We start from the raw sequence: 17107 nt of genomic DNA, 5'->3' as shown, positions 1-17107 counted from the left end.
AAGTATGTATCGTATATAATTATGTATATTCATAATATGCATGTTGTAAGAAGCGGTTATTTCAATACTACAAACAGACACACAATTGTATTTATTAGTCTAGATGTTATTATTCACGGGTAATTTCATCAATAGATGTTTTTCAGTTATTCAAATAATAGGGATGTTAATATCAATCTTAAAACACGACACGAAGAGAATTTGACAGCAAAAAGAAAAACAAAACTCAACGTTTTATCCCCATGGGGTAGGCAGAGGTGCTCATTACGACATGTAATGCCGCTATACAATATACACCCACTTTTCACCATTTGTGCTATAAGTCCCATGTAATAGGGGGTGAGCCTATTGAAAAACAAAACATGACCTAAAAATCCGTTGCGAACTTGCATAGTTAACATGTCCGATCCGAACCAACTTTAACCTGCATCGAGCCAAAATACAGAACACAAACATCGAATGGAAGCAAGTGAAACTGACAACAAGCAAACAGATTGAAGGCCGGAGAACTACAGAGTAATATTGTAGGTACTATGTAAGGAAATATTTATATAATTTATTATAGGAAGGATACATTATTACGAAGTTATAATTTTATTGATGTTATTTGTTGCTTTGTTGGTTTCGAGTAAGTTCATGATTAGAGTAGTGGGTTTAGTAATTAACTGGCTTGAAGCTAAACCGAACCGTCATGTATGAGACCAATTGACCAACGAAGAAGCCTGAATTAAAGGAGAGAGATGAGGAATTAGGAAAGACTGTTTAAATGTGCGAGAACCATGGATGGGCCGGCTCGCCCGGAGTTATACCACGGCCTCACAGAAAACCGACGTGAATCAACGCTTGCATTGTGTTTCGTTGTGTGAGTGAGGTTACGGGACGCCTAATTTGCCCCCTTCCCAGTCCCCGATTTCCCAGCAACCCTTCAATTCCCAACCTCCAAAAGGCCAGCAACGCACTTGTAACACCTCTGGTGTTTCGGGTGTCTATAGGCGGCGCCTAGGGATTGCAATCCGGTTCGGCGGATCCGCAGTATCACGCATTATGATAAAGGGAAATCTATACACAAAATGTCTTAAGCCAATCTATTACTGAAACCCAACTAGGCGCGTATCGCTATAGACACCAAACAAGACTACAATATTACAACGTTCGCCACGAGAACGACTATCTTCAGTACATACGGTACATACATACATGCATATAGCTATGTATATGTATGCATTGTCCGGTACAGTCGGGGTTAATTGGCGAGCGCTCCGTCATCCATACCGTTCCCACTCGAATGGAAATCAAAACTACAACGAATACAAAAACTTGATTGAAAAATAGAGAATAGTTTTATGCCTGTCATGTTTCGGTTCTAGGTTTTTTTTTGTCAACTAGGGCTGTCCTCGTATGTAAGTGGTTTATGAAATTGTTTACTGTTAAAAGTTAGATGTATGATTATTATTATTTATCCGGAGCTGCGGACTACCTAGTGGGTTAACCGGGGCTCCGGCTCGAAAAGGAGGTGTAGGAACGGGGTGCTTTTTAGTCAGTAAGAGTCTTACATTCCCTCTCGCCCCGCCCAAAGCGGGAGAAGTAATTGGATGATTTTCTCCCCTTAAAAAATTGTGTATTCTTTTACTAATTATCTTTCTCTTGGATAACTCCCAACTAGGTTGTAGTTAAGTGTTTATTTTAATTTAATTGTTTTTAAGATCCCTCTCAAATATTGTTTAATGTTTTATGTTTACGAGCTGTTATACTACATTCTGTTTTAATTTTATTTCATTACTAGCTACTTCTGCACGGTTTCACCCGCCCTGCCCGACACCTATTAATTGTAGCGCGATATTTTATAGCCTATAACCTTCCTGAATAAATAGACTATCCTTAATAACACAAAATAACTATTCAATTCGGAACAGTAGTTCCGGAGATTAACACATTCAGACAGTATTACATTATGATAAAAAGTTGTATAGTAAGTAATTTAAGATTTGGTAGTATTTTGCCTAAAGTGAAATTAAATTAGTGTAAACAAATTCAATTCTCAATAGAATAATCAATCTAGACAACACTACGCTAACATAACATAAAGTTACATCAATTTCAACTGTCACTGTGGAACATAATATATGCACATCAATATCTTGATATCCCAAGTTCCAATATCATAATGGAACCACCATCACACGTCACACCGCCACTCGATACCTATACCTCACAATATTCTATTACCATAAGATGTAACAAATCACCTGGACATATTATCCTTGTATTTCCTTTCCACCATAAATAACTTGTCTAACGAAGTTTCGTGAAATATTGCGGCTGAAAGTCTATCATATTACTCTTTGTCAATGAGGCGTCAATCTAATGAAGGTGGCTGGAATTATAATAGAGCCTTCCCTCTCTCCTCCCTCCTATAGCCTCCTGGTTTTAGGTCAGTGATAAGGAATTTTTCCCTCTTAAGATTTATCAATTGGTTTAGAAATGAAATAGCGAGGCGACTTTTTATGAAAAGGTCATGCCACTAATCGTATTTTTCTATTTCAGGAGGCCGTTTATAATCCTCAAATAGAAATATCGTTTGATTCAATAAAACTGATTACAAGTTAATAACGAATTCACTGAAAAATTCATCGTGACCATACATTTTTACCGACAATGCAACAGAAATGTAATGTGTGTTTGCTGTGTTTACTACTTTTGGTATAAACCGCTAAACAAGCAGACGGATCACCTGATGGTAAGCAATCGCCCATGGACACCCGACACACCAAAAGCATTACAAGGCGTTGCGTTGCCGGCCTTGTGATGCTTAAGAGGATTGATTTTAAGGGTTGTTGGGAAACCGGGGATTGGAAAAGGGAGTACCTCCGGTAACCTCACTCACACAACGCAAGCGTTGTTTCACGTCGGTTTTCTTGCTGGATTAATTCATTATTTTCTTGAATCTATGACCTTAACAATTATCAACAGACCGAATGTAATCGACTTACATTGCAAATACATTGTGAATTAAAACATTTATTAAGTAGTAAAATGTTGCAGTTTCAAACTTGGCAACTAAGATTGTTTACACAATATTACAATTTATATTTGTTCAGGCATATTATTAACTAGCTTAATATATTGCACTGGGTTTAATATTTCAAAACTAATCGATTGAGCATGTGTGTGTGTTATGGAAGAACGTGTGTGTGTTTTTTATAGACTGAAACCGCCTTTAATTTTCTTTGCCAGCTCCATTTTCTTTAAATCAGGTAATATCCCTTAAACCGCATCAAAATGGGTATCGGTTTCGATTAAGCCAAACGCGAGATAATCGCACACAAACATACATACAGATTAAACCGAGTACCTCCTACTTTTTGAAGTCGGTTAAAGAAGAAAGAAGAAAAAATATCCTTGCTGTAGCTATCACGAAGAAAACAAATAACAAGAGTTAGATACCAATACGCAGCTAAATCTGAATAAAACTCAACTGAACCTTTTTTCTGATCAAGTATGTGGCTAAGAAAAGGTTAAGAATAAGAAAGAAAGAGGAAAATCTTACTACAGTGACATAATAGGCCAAGAGGAACAAACAAGATACAAAAACAGTTTTGTGAGTTTGTCACAAATACAAGAACTTTCATTATGAAGACGAGGAAGTAATAAAAACACACAGAGAAAGCAATGTAAGGGTGCTTTTCCAGAAAGTGTTAGGAGTTTTAGGATATAAAAGAAAATTTAGATCGCTATAAAAGGCATGTCGGGTGCATGACCGACCTTCTTCTTGTTTGAGATTAGGCAGACCGTCAATACCACGGTCAATACGTTAGTCTTGGCAACCGATATTTCTTTGTTAATTTGTGGGTTCAGTAATTTTCTCATAATTATTACTAGATAATTAAAAAATCAACGAAAAACTTAAAAAAAAGTAATTAGAATGACTACATTCTAACTTAACTTTTCACCTAGTTTCTAATACCTAGTAGTATGTAGATAGGGGGAAATATTTATATTACAGAATAAAATTACAAATGAAATATTTAACTTCCAAAGCAATAAACCTATATTTTCTGCTAAAGTAGTCGCTGGTTTCAAAATAAAACACGTAACTAAAATTATAAATAATTTTATGATCGTGTTATAATACTAACTAATGTTATAAATGCGACTGGGAGTTTGTTTACTATATTTTTATGCCTAACACGCCGCGCCGTTAACGTACTTAATCTTAGAATTCATTTGGAACAAACAGAAATACCATTTGTGTTATAAGTCCCATGTAATAGGGGTTGAGCCTATTGCCATAATATACTGGACACAATTCCACACACAGCCTTCGTACTATTAAGATATTTTCGAAAAACCGAATAAACCCCAGTATTACTTTGCCCGACCCGGGAATCGGATGCCGGGACCCCTTGTCTGGCAGTCGCACTTGCGACCACTCGACCAACGAGACAGTCAGTACAAAACATAAGATCACATCATTTACGATCCGAAAGGGGTTTTTAATTAGAAAATGGGCGATGTCAAGCCACTATCTAGCCTAGTGATAAGCGATGATGCGGTCTATGATAGAGCACGCCTACCTATAAGCAACTTATGAATTCGAAAACTGAAGACACAATTTGTACCTTTCAGGAAACACAGACTGGCCAAGAAGTCCACTCCTTAGCGGTTCATACAAGGTATTTTTTATGATATAAGCCGGCACACGAGCAGATGGGAGTAATTGGGCCTCTGGTAACCTCACTTACACAATGAAACAACGTAGACGTTGTTTCACGTCGGTTTTTGTGAGGCCGTGGTATCAGTCCGGTCGAGCCGGCCCTTTCGTGCCGAATCAATGCTCTCCCACACGTAAAGGTGCATTTCATCAGATTAAGTCGTTTTACACATTAACATCGAACCAACTACCTAACGCTAAACAACAACATTGGCAACCAATAAACCAGAATCCTAATAAATTACTCCGGCATTGTTAACTAAATGAACGGTCCGGCACGAAACCCAAAAAGGGTACAATATACTGAACCTTTTTCTTAAGAAAAAAACTATTCTCCATATAAAAGTTTTCCTTGAACGTATCCTATCGCCACCGTATTTGTAGTCTCTATAGGCGACCCGAAACTCCTGTGGTAACTCGGGTAGGCTATAGATTTGGGTCAACGAAGGTCAAAACTCTTGGATGCTTGTCCAATCAGGGAGAAAGAATCTTAAGTTGATTATTCTGGCCCAATTGTGGTAAGTTTTTGGTAAAAAAATATACCCCATGATGTTCAGTTCACATTGATTATTCTGGCCCATTATTTTTTATTTATTTTTTTTTTGGTAAGAACTCTACTCGATGTCGTTTCAGTAAATACATACAGAATTTGTTAACTTTAAAAAATACCACGACGTCCATTCTAAAGTATTGTATAAAAATACCACGGGGTGTCATTTTACTTGTAGTTTTAAAAAGAACAAATACACAGGTCTTTGGTTTTATTTTTAACTACATAATAGTTTAAAGAGTCTAGATTTTAGAACGGTAATAATGATTTACAGTTAGTTCCGGAGTTCTGCAGAATCAAAATAAAAATTGCAATTATACAAGTCTAAGTAAAAAATAAAAATTGCTTTACTGTGAAACAAATGCTCTTAATATTGTTACTAAGTGTAAGTCTTATTTTGTTTCTTTTTCCTACTCAAATAAAACTGTTCAAAGAAACTTCAACATTTAAAAGTTTAACCTCAAATTCTCGAAAACGTCAACAACACAAATATTAAGGATACATTCCGACCGAAACGAACGTAAACCACGAACCAACGAAACCAATTAATCATTTTAAACGTCCATTCAAAACCAGTACGATTCGGAAATACAGATCAACTTCCACTGTCGATAAACTACGCGAAACCACATCCTAAGATCTAAAAATAATATCTTAAAAACAACCACGTCAAGAGTTTCAAAATAAACTTAAAAAAAAAAAAACAAAAACAAAACTGTACATACGACACGACCTAATTTTTTTAAAAAGGAGGTTTGAAACATACCTGGACTCCTTTTTCTTCGGCCTCTGACATCACTTATGATTTGAATTTGGAACGTCCAGTGCACAGGAGAGTCGGGAATGCAATGAAGGAACCGCGGCTTTGAAGGGAAGCCATACGCTAACATCGACGGACAGTCTGGTTCGAAAACGCTGCGTTTATACTCTGTGGGGTGTAGCTACTGATTGGATGAAAGTGATTAGTTATTTACTTCATTAAAGATGTATGATTTTAAGTGTAAATAGAGAGCGTCTTTAGATTTGTTGATATAATATTATTTGTTGTTAAGACATAATAAATTATGACATATTCAGTTCTTTAAAACAAGGCGATGCTGGCCGTAGTATTTTTTTAAGTCATGTAAGTTACTGAAGATATACAATTTTTGTTTATATATGAAAGCTTTATGCACAATCGTACATTAGGCGGACCTTATGCTATTGGCGTTATCTTCCCGTCTGTCCTTTGGGTGGGTGCAAGAAGCGAACAAAGAGTTTTAATGTAAATAAAAAAGAAATTAAAAGACTAAAAAAGAAATTAAAAGAATATTGCAGATATATTTATAAATATACTTACATGTAATAAGATATACATTGATATCTTATTCAAATGCTCTGTATACACTTTAACAAAAGTATTTTCGTTCGTGATTAGGTATCTTTTATCTCTAACCGTCTCTCATCGTTCGATCCCTTTCTCATCAAAACTGTCTACTGTCGTTTTTCTATCCCAATGTGCGTCCCACCCACATTATTGTTTAGTAAAGTCTATCAGTGAGTGGAACATTCAACATGTATACAAACTATATAAGTAGTGCATATATGTATGTATACCTATACGATATTTTCGTACAGTTACTACGATGTTCAATGAGTACGAAGTGAGTGCAAAGAAATTATCAAAAATTGTATGTCACTCCAAGATTCAGAACGAAATGTCGATAATTTCTTAAAAAGCATTCAAACGTTAATCAAATTGATGATAATGGTGAAACTAAAATGCTATTATAAAAATGCATAACTTGGGTCACGTATTAAGAAACTGCACTATATCTTTCCCAAATATTTCAGACGCAAAAATTTTATACATACAATAAGATTATACAAAGGTATACATTTTGTAAGCACTCAATTAGTTAATCTAGAGTTTAGGCACTAGATTAGCTGTTTCCTGCAGTTTTATTCTCGTTCTACATGTCTGTGAATAAAGTATGATAAAATTTCGTAAGAATAAGGCTAGGAAATCAAACTGCATTTTTTAACTAGTAGTATGGTAATTAGCTTTCTTGGCAAAGTATCTAAAGAAACTACACAACGAAAGGTGGGGTGTAAAGGCTCATACAGAGGTTACTCCGCTGTAGGCTGTTCCAGGTATGCAGAAAAATCGGCTTCTGACGAAGAAGCTTAGCCGCAAAAAACTGCAAACTTGAAAAATGTATGAAGCGGAAAATGCGCATAGCTTGACTATGCGGGATGCAGACAGCATGTTTGGTAGCGTACCCAGATGTCGTTAAAAAGCCGTCGTAGTATATATGAGTCATTCATTACATTTGATATTTAGACATGTGCCCTATGGAGGAAAAATATGTTTGAATGCGAAACTTTCAGTAGTTAAACGACGTCCTACGTGTATTTTCTACGTATAATAACTTCTCAGGTTAAACATGATAGTACTACACATATATCTTTAAAGATAAACAAACATAATATAATATTATGCTTGCATGTTGCTAGTAGCAAGAGTTTCATGCAATATTATGCAAACTTGATTCTTGTTCTAACAACGTTATTGAAGAAGTTTGCTGCCGTCACAGTGAAGTACTAATAAATTGATTTAAATTTTAATTGGATCGGTTTGGGAATAAATAGGAGGCGAACTGACATGAACAATAGAGGCTAGAATTTTGAGAGACTATTTCAAATACCTTCTATATAGTTCTTTTACTCAAACATAACTTTTCGGCGTTCGGCCTTTCGGCGTACGGATTTTCGGCTTTCGGTGTACAGTTTACTTTTCGATTTGTTCGGCTACTTTCAAGCCACGACAGGGGCTCATAATCATGAGTAGCGTGCTCGATGACAGATGCTTGTTGACTGGCCTGTGGTCAAATGAATATAACATGTCTTAGACTAATTATTATACCACGAATACCGTCCCTTTGAAAGTATGCATTAATATTTAAGTCTGTACTTGGATAATCGAAATAAATTATTTAAAATAATAATTGGTGATTCGTTTGCTCGTTTGCCTCATATTCCATAAAAAATTACTTTATCTTTGACATAGAAGATCGAGAAAAATCCTCTCATATTATCCAATCACCCAACGGTTGTTCTAGAATGTTCTGAACTAAGACAGTCCGTGAGGTCTGGCCTTTATAATGACCGGTGCAACTCGTACGTCCAATTACTATGAGTGATGGAGCTCCACTGCGGCGTGGGAGGATCTATTCTCGGCTCGGAATATAGGCACCTGCCTTGATATATTGGGTTAAGGCATAGACAGACATCTATCAATTCGTTGTAACATTATTGTGGTAATAAAATTAATTGGGAAATGAAGAATTGTTGGATCGTGTAAAATGTTTTTGGATGGAGTTTTGTATCGGATTAGACATAGGGGTATTTTTGACTTGTATTCTTCGAAATTCGTCAAAAAGAAAACTTAATGTAGAATATATTAAGAATGGTTATTGCCTAACTAGTAACGTCGATTTAATATTATCATGTAAGGTATATTATACAGCTTGTCGTTCTACGACTAAGGCTTTCGGCTGATGATGATCGATGTAAGGTTCAAAATATGAATTAAAATTTGTATATTTATATTTCTGAATACCTCTAAATACATCGATATTAAATCAAACAAAGTACTAGATATGTACGTACAATCATATTTCTCATTTACTCTCAAGCCAAAACCAAAACACGCACCAACATCTTTCCCTCTTTAACAAACTGACTATTGGCTCCTAGTAAGTAATAGCATACTATATCGATGGCTCCTACGTATATGGGCCAAAATGCAAAATTGCAACTTTACAGGAGAGGCTTCCAAAGTTTAAATTTGCTATAACTTCGGATTAATAAAACCGATCTTTACGATTATTTGCTTGTTTGCTAAGACAACTATCCTCCTCATTTATACTATAGTATTATATATATACATATATAGGTTTTTTTTTAACGTCACATTGGCCCTTCTACGTTAATTTTTGTTTAAATATTTTTTCTTTAAAAACACCCTAAAAGGGCCAATGTGTCATATTGGCCATTATACGCGTATTACGCTAATTAGCATAAAGTATATATTTTTAACATTTTTTACCCATAAAATCAAGTAACAATTGAAGTAGTTGATAATTAAATAACAAGAATATAAGCTATTTAGATATTTAGTTATTTATGTCACATTGACACTTATACGTTTTAGAATCTGGTAGCCTACGAACCGAGTTCTCAGTTAGATCATTTAATTAATAAAAAATCACGCAATAGTTTTATACATTTATTGAAATAAATATTGAATTAGCCTTAAAACTTCACTCATGGACCCGTTTTCAGTTTTTTGGTATTTTCATAATAAAAAATAAACAAAGAATCAGTAAGAAGAAAACTGTTACTGGAGATCTTAGTTTGATTAACAAAATAATGTACTTCACATTATTATTTTCTTAATAAGGTTACAAAAAATAACAAACTTATAAACCTATTATAATCTGTATACAAAGTATAAAAATCACCGTAGGATAATCAAGTAACAAAATTACCAAAATCAACATTAGGTACTAGAAATTCTTAATAATCTTCACTAATTTTCTTAATTATCGCTTTCATTAATTGCCACAATGTCATTCGGTGTTACTAAATTTTCATAATAACTATGGTATAAAAAGTCAAAAACGTCAAAATTATTTATTTCAATTAGACCAGGAAGGCACTTTTGAACGTCAAAGCAAATATAATAATATTAGTGACGTCTGTCTGTCGATCAGTCCTCTAGTGAAGCTATTTGCTCGTTCCAAAGTGTAGATTGGAGAAGAACGAGCAAGAAATTCCATAGGTTACTCTTTTTTTCCAATCAGATTCACAATACAATTCTTGGTTACATTGTTTCGATTGCTTCAACTATGTGAGAACAATGTAAAACTAATATTTAGTCAAAGTGATAGAAAAAGAAAATAACCTTGAGGACAACAAACTCAATGCAGTCTGGAGCTGACCAGTCCCAGTTGACAGAGCCCGTTCACGAACATGACACGTACACCAGCACTCTCTCAACCATCATATTCTCAACTCAACCATATTCCAGGGAATCGAGCGATCCAATGCCCGTGCCACCGCCAATGAGACACTGCGAGGACCGCCCGGAGGATATGGTGGAGCATACGGTCGTGGAATGCCCTGCATGGGCTGAGCACCGCCGTGTCCTCAGGGATGTGGTCGGCGACGGTGACCTCTCGCGTCCGGCATTGGTACAAGCCATGGTGCGGAGCGAGGGGGAATGGGATGCCGTCTCCTCCTTCTGCGAAGCAGTCATGCTAGCTAAGGAGGAGGTGGGGCGCGTGAGAGAACAAACCTCCTCACGCCCCAGCCGTCGCGAGAGACACTCCGGGCGTCGGGGATCGCGAGACGATCTCCGGCCACCGTAAGTGCGGGCCTGCGGTCGGCGAGCAAGGGTAGCTCACCGCCCGAACAGAACCAGACCCGTGCGTGCGGCGCGTCGCGTTTCGCGCGCGCCTCAAAGAGCCATCAGACCACCACAGATGGGGCCCAGTAGGGCTGATGCCTGATCAGGAGCTGCGGACTACCTAGCGGGTTTACCGGGGCTCCGGTTCGAAAAGCAGGAGTAGGAACAGGGTGGTTTTTAGTCAGTAAGAGTCTGACACTCCCTCTCGCCTCGCCCAAGGCGAGAAAAGTCATTGGATTTTCCCCCTCAAAAAAAAAAAAACCGCCAATGAGACCTTTGAGAATTTTCTAATGTATCATTTTGTTTTTCTTGTTGAAGTGAATCATTTTCAAATATATCATTGAGCAGACTTAAGCTGCAATTTGTGAATATCTCACTGGCTCCAAATGGCAAAGGAGCTGCAGACAAAATAAATCAATCTAAGATAAGACCGTAATATTGTAAATAAAGTAAGGTTTATAAAGTTAATAATAACGTAACTCATGGTAGCTTGTGGCGTGTGTGACCTGACTCCCGGGAGAGGCCCTATTTTTTTAACTCCGGTTAGTACCCGTGACTATCCGGAGTGGCCTCTCCTGCCTCATTCTTGCCATAATCGGCTGGTTTGAGTGGAGATCGCAAGAGTGAAGTTGCCTTCAGCTCCACTTGGGGGAAGGATGAAGGAGTCTTGACCATATTTACCAGTCCATTAGCCATTCACATCCAAAACCCAATCATTTTTCTTCCATATTGCACGATAGTCCTGCATCAGCCGGGGATTGTCCTTTGGTGTACTTCCATAGTGCATACAGGGATAATCGCCGGCTGATGTCCCATGTATGCACTATGGAAGTACACCAAAGGACCGGCTAATGGGACATCAGCCGGCGATTATCCCTGTATACATTTAGATTAGAATTGTTCAACGGGCCTCTGCGAGTTGGCTTCGGCTCCTCGTACGCCTTCCGAAGGTCCGGGACCTTGTGGTCCCGTGAATGGAAACGTAACTAATAATAATAGTAGTTCCAATAATATTTCAACCCGTGCACACATTAACAGGCCAAAAATAAAACAAATACTGTAAGGTGTAAGTGTATTTTTTTTTAACAAAACACGTAAAACGGCCAATATGCCACATTGGCCGTTCATCCTAAAAACTCGTGTTATTTCAGTTAATTTATTTATAAAACAATAGTTAATCAAAGTTTAAAAATTGACTTGTCTGTAAAAAAACATTATATGAAATACTTATAGAGGTTATCATCGTTATTTTCTATAAAATCGTCGTTTTCATAACTTTAATCATTGCTCTGTGCACTGTTATTTTCATATCCCAGTGTCAAATTCACTAAATTCCGACTTCTAGATAACTTAGCACGATAATTGAATGCCATCTTTTACTTATAAACAAGTAGTAACACAAAAACACAGCAATTACAATTTTTGTATTCATCACATTGCGGCCGTTGCTCCGTTCAACGTATAAGTGTCAAATTGGCCGATTGGTCCAAACTACGACACAAACGCGCGGGAACTCCCCACGTATAAGTCTCGAACTACTCTTAGGACCTTGTACGTTAAAATTCATGTTACATATGCCGTTATACTGTAATAAAAAATCATGTTTCTATGCAGAAATCTCTTTTTTTTAAAAGCTCACATAATTAATTACATCTTTAAGATGCGTTTACCATTAAAAACTCAAAATGGCTAAATTGTTAGTTTGGCCCATATACGTAGGAGCCATCGATAAAATGTATTTAACCCGTAGTATGACGGAACGCAGATCTACATGAGACGCAATGTGTTTTCTATTGTATCTTATATACCGACAGATGAGACGTTAATGTTCGTAAGATTTTGGTTTAATACTACATACTTTTTAACTGATTTGGTCAAGTGAGTGACTAGTAACCACATCTAGTCTCAAGTGTCAAGGTTTATTTACACTCAAAGTCAAAGTCAAATCATTTATTCCAATTAAACTATAAATAGGTACTTTTGAAATGTCAACCAATAAAATTAATAGTCTGCCAGTCTGTCCGTCAGTGAAGCTAGGTACTCGTTCCAAACTGTACCTAGTACTATGATTTTTAATAAAACAACAGAAGCTATATATTCTAACTCAATTTCGTACCCTTCAGTCAGCAACTAAAATTATTGGTTTCTTAAATATTCAGTTATGGACTATGCCAACAATCATAAAATCATCTGAAACTTTTTCTAGCATATCTATTACATTATATTTTCGTTTCTACGCAGTAATTTAATAGTGATTATCAAGTAAACAAAACCCTTCTTTTTCCCTTCCGTAATCGGGTAAAAGTACGGATGCGACCCTAGCGCCATCTACATTACCTAAACGTAAACGTTACTGAATTTCAGGGCAAGTTTAGTTTCAGCATGGTTTCAATGCGGACGTAACCTGAAGTTTCAGTGAAGTGTTTAGTTCTACTAATAGCCGCTCGATGTCTCTGAAAACGTTTTTTCAGGAAGTTTCGGGATATATTTTTGTTGTTCGTATAGGTAATCAAGTAATTATCAAGAAGAGGTAGTCAAGTAATTATTTAACATTAATTTAGCATTATCGTACAAGTTTTATATTTTGAAAATGTTTAAAAAAACCCTTTTCATACTAAACTATCTACGTTTTACCTGAATTTCTATCACAAACCATCAATTATGTTAGATAAATAACAATATACGAGTTTCCTTTAATTAGTTTATATTAAAACTGTTAAATACATTATGTGTGACTCCTAATATACTAATATAATATTTTCATAAACAAAAAAAATATACGTTTTTATAAAAACAGTTACAAAATATTTTTAATATACTTTCTATAACTCTTTTATATTTTTTTCTGCTGAACGTCAGCAAGATAACCTACTTATATTTAGTTAACGATGATTCACGTTATTTATTATATGATTAAGTACCTGTATCCTATAAAACTGTTTCTTTTATATACATAGGAATATTTATATACCTACGTAACACTATAACAAGTGATCTGTTGGCAGTTTAATGGCTGAAATTATATAATGGATCTGTATCCAGAATCTCTGGATAGACCTAGATTTTTGAGGGGAATTCAAAATAATTAATATACGAGTATATTATAGATTTAAGTGTGGAAGAGCCACACAGAGAGAGCTTGGGCAGGAATGGGCCGACTCGACAGGAATGATACCACGGCACGTGACGACGACACACAACGCTTGCGTTGTGTGTCGTTGTATGGATGAGGTTACCGGAGGCCCAATTACCCCCGATTCCCTAACAACCCTTAAATTCCTAGCCCCCAAAAGTCCGGTAACCCAACGTGTAACGCCTGTGGTGTTTCCGGTGCCCATGGGCGGCGGTGATTGCTTACTATCACGTTTGCTTGAAAACTAAACGTGACTTCTAAAACTTATCTACCTACATGTGCAGCATTTAACCTTAAGAAATGTACAAGTATGTATGTGTGAGCTGAGATTTACTTCGACCTTCAAGCACGAGAACAATAAAACTGCAATTACGGCCCTCTCTGGCTGATTGACGATTGCATCACGTGCACTCTGCAAGCTGACGGTTGCACGCTTCCTACTTAACTGAGCATGATCTTCGTGGGGAGATCATAGATCTACTGCTAGATATCTGATAGAGATGTTTTGTATATTTTATTTCTTTTGTTTTTATTTATGACTGTTATATAAAAACAATGTAACTGTAGTAATACGCTCACTTACTAAAACTAAGTTATCATCATCATCTTTTTCTCCAATACCTAGTCCTCTCTTGGACAAGGTCCAGCCTTTTAAGACAAAAAAGGATAATCTATTGAGATTACCTAAGGGCACCTAAGGACCTGAGGCGAGAGAGAGTGTCAGACTCTTACTGACTAAAAACCACCCCGTTTCTACTCCTGCTTTTCGAGTTGGAGCCCCGATATATCCCCTAGATAGTCCGCAGCTCCGGACCCACATCGCGTCTTAGGTTCAATACTAACCGAGACACGTTTGTGCTCCTTCTAGAATCAAGAGTATCCTTAATCTTTGTAAGATATCAGCAACTAGATTATATAACAGCAAGGGGCTCGTCCGTCTGTCTATTCTTGGATCTGGAGACATCCAGCGTAATTGTCGCGATGTAAGCCACTGGGCTATTTTCATTGTGCAATCACTTGCCCGTGCCCACACAGTAATAGTTGTTCATTTGTTTACGACTGCTTAGGGACTCGGCGTTGGAATCTAACTGCGTTCTAGAATGTACTAAATGATTGGGTTAATTTTGCAGTCGAAATCGGCATTTGATAGGTACAAGTGAATCACATTTTTGAAAAGGAATGTCTGTCATTTGGATCTTTTGTAAGTCTAGATCACATTAACGAACGACGTTTTACAAGCTATAATATTATGAGCCTTATGCAGTCAGAGTCAATCTTACTATATTTCGAACATTTAGAGGGTGATTTTCCCCCAGAGATATGCTATAAAGCTTTGCTACGAACATATAATAGCTAAGCTGTGAAACTATGTGATCGTTTACACCGATCGAGGAAGACGCGCAGCTCGAGTACAGGATGTATCGATGGTAGGAAAGCCATTCTTAGCACACATTATCTTTCCATATAAAAAAACATAGCTTAGTTGAGTCCGTTTCCACCAGTGCTAAGATATGTGATTGGTAGATACCAAACGTATCCACAACAATGTAGTATAGCACATCTTTGGTGGCAGAGCACCCTTAGGCTCCATGCCAATTTTATGAAAATTTAATGAGCATGATCTATGTAAAACAAACAAAAGGCAAATACAATTAAAAAAGCAACAAGTACCCAAACAACATTGACAGTGATGAATAAGGTACGTATTATTGTTGCCGACTAGACTGTAACGATCTGAAAATAATTAGCTAATGAGAAAAACTTTCACGAAACAAAGAATAAATTGTGATGGATGTGGCTTTTTCCAAACAATAATTATAAATAACAATGTTTCGTTTTTTGCTATTAAACAGTGGGACGTGGTAATTTATTTTTATTGGTTTTTTATTTGATAAAATCTTTGGTCCATACTATGATTTTCTCCTGTGTCGTGGGTGCGTTTACAAACATACAAATGACACCCAGACCCGAAACAACAATTTGTGGATCATACAAACAGTTGCTCCGCCCGGGAATCGAATTCACTAAACGTTACGCGGCAGTCGGTTGTCTAGTCACCCAACTATCTGTTTTAATAAAGCTGATTGGAGTAGATAAAACTTATTATAAGTAAATAGTATATTTATTTATATTTATGAAAATATTTGTATAGTGGAAACACTTGCAAAATATGACATTATTATAATCTTTTTTTGAAGACTTTAAATGTTATGGATTTATTATATTAAATAAACATGCAGCACGTGGATCTGATAAGATATTCGTGGCTTAACTACTTAAACAACAACATGGCAATGATGGCAACACAACGAAGTTTCTATTCTGGAAGCAATTTAAAGATAATAAATACAATTTAAAAAACGGTATTCAAACACAAAGATTTAAATAAAATTGGGTAACAATAGAATGGAATGCGACCAAAATAACAATGTCCAACAAAATCCATTAAGGTTAATTACGTTAACAAAATAATGTGTGTCGTCGATCATTAGAGAAACAGACATAATGGCAATATAAGTGAGAATTGCTGAAATAAAACGGAACGCGGTTAGCCACTGAAAAAAAAAAGAAAAATTTCTACACCTCACCGAAGATTAATGTACCTACTACAATGCTTAATTTCGTTTTTAGATTTTCAACTTCAAAACTACAGACTAAAGTCCAAAATTGAATAAAAAAGGTGAATGGGTAAACTTGCTACTCGTGTCTCGACATGTTTATAAATTCTTACTGTTACATTATTGTGGTTAGATACAAATTGATAAAGAATATTTAATACGATTTTCATTGAATAGGTCAGGATATCAGGTTCGTCCGTAGTTTCTACCTTTCCTTTAAACCGAAGATATTTCTTGACTAAAATGAAGATAAAATATGACTATAGCTGTATATAAACCTAAAGCAAAATACTCTTCGTAGCTGCGGACTACCTTGCGGGTTTACCGGTGCTCCGGTTCGAAGGGCAGAAGTAGGTTTTTAGTCAGTAAGAGTCTTACTCCATTCACCAAACACTCCCTCTCGCCTCGACCAAGACGGAAGAAATCATTGGTTTTCCCTCCTTAAAAAAAGGAAAATACTAGCAAAAATTAACACGAAATATTTCAAAGTACCTCTCAAATTTATCTCTTTTCTTAAGCCCGCAGTCGTTAAAACGCAAAATAACTATTCAATCACTTTACACAAGTATTTTTAAATCGCATACGACGTGTGGAGGCGATTCTATAAATAACTAAATTGCTTCTGTCGCCTGCAATTATTCTA

General features: G+C 36.3%; 1 protein-coding gene across 14 annotated transcripts in view; it reads right to left on the bottom strand.

The window, feature by feature from the left end:
- Nucleotides 1–17107, bottom strand: part of LOC118282231 (uncharacterized protein ZK1073.1) — a 67489-nt gene that overhangs the window by 23294 nt on the left and 27088 nt on the right. For 3 of the 14 annotated variants that reach the window (XM_035603211.2, XM_035603212.2, XM_050701360.1), the window contains exon 1: nucleotides 6028–6193. The exons of the other annotated variants lie outside the window; for them this stretch is intronic. In XM_035603211.2, coding sequence (XP_035459104.1) covers nucleotides 6028–6057 — 30 coding nt within the window. In that variant the 5' untranslated portion in view covers nucleotides 6058–6193. Of the gene's footprint in view, nucleotides 1–6027; nucleotides 6194–17107 lie in introns of those variants that run through there. 14 annotated transcript variants of the gene reach the window in all.

The sequence above is a fragment of the Spodoptera frugiperda genome, chromosome 20 (genome assembly GCF_023101765.2).
Source record: "Spodoptera frugiperda isolate SF20-4 chromosome 20, AGI-APGP_CSIRO_Sfru_2.0, whole genome shotgun sequence".
Classification (NCBI taxonomy): domain Eukaryota; kingdom Metazoa; phylum Arthropoda; class Insecta; order Lepidoptera; family Noctuidae; genus Spodoptera; species Spodoptera frugiperda.
The sequence above is the reverse complement of the archived record's forward strand: the minus strand, read 5'-3'. Positions and strand labels throughout refer to the sequence as shown.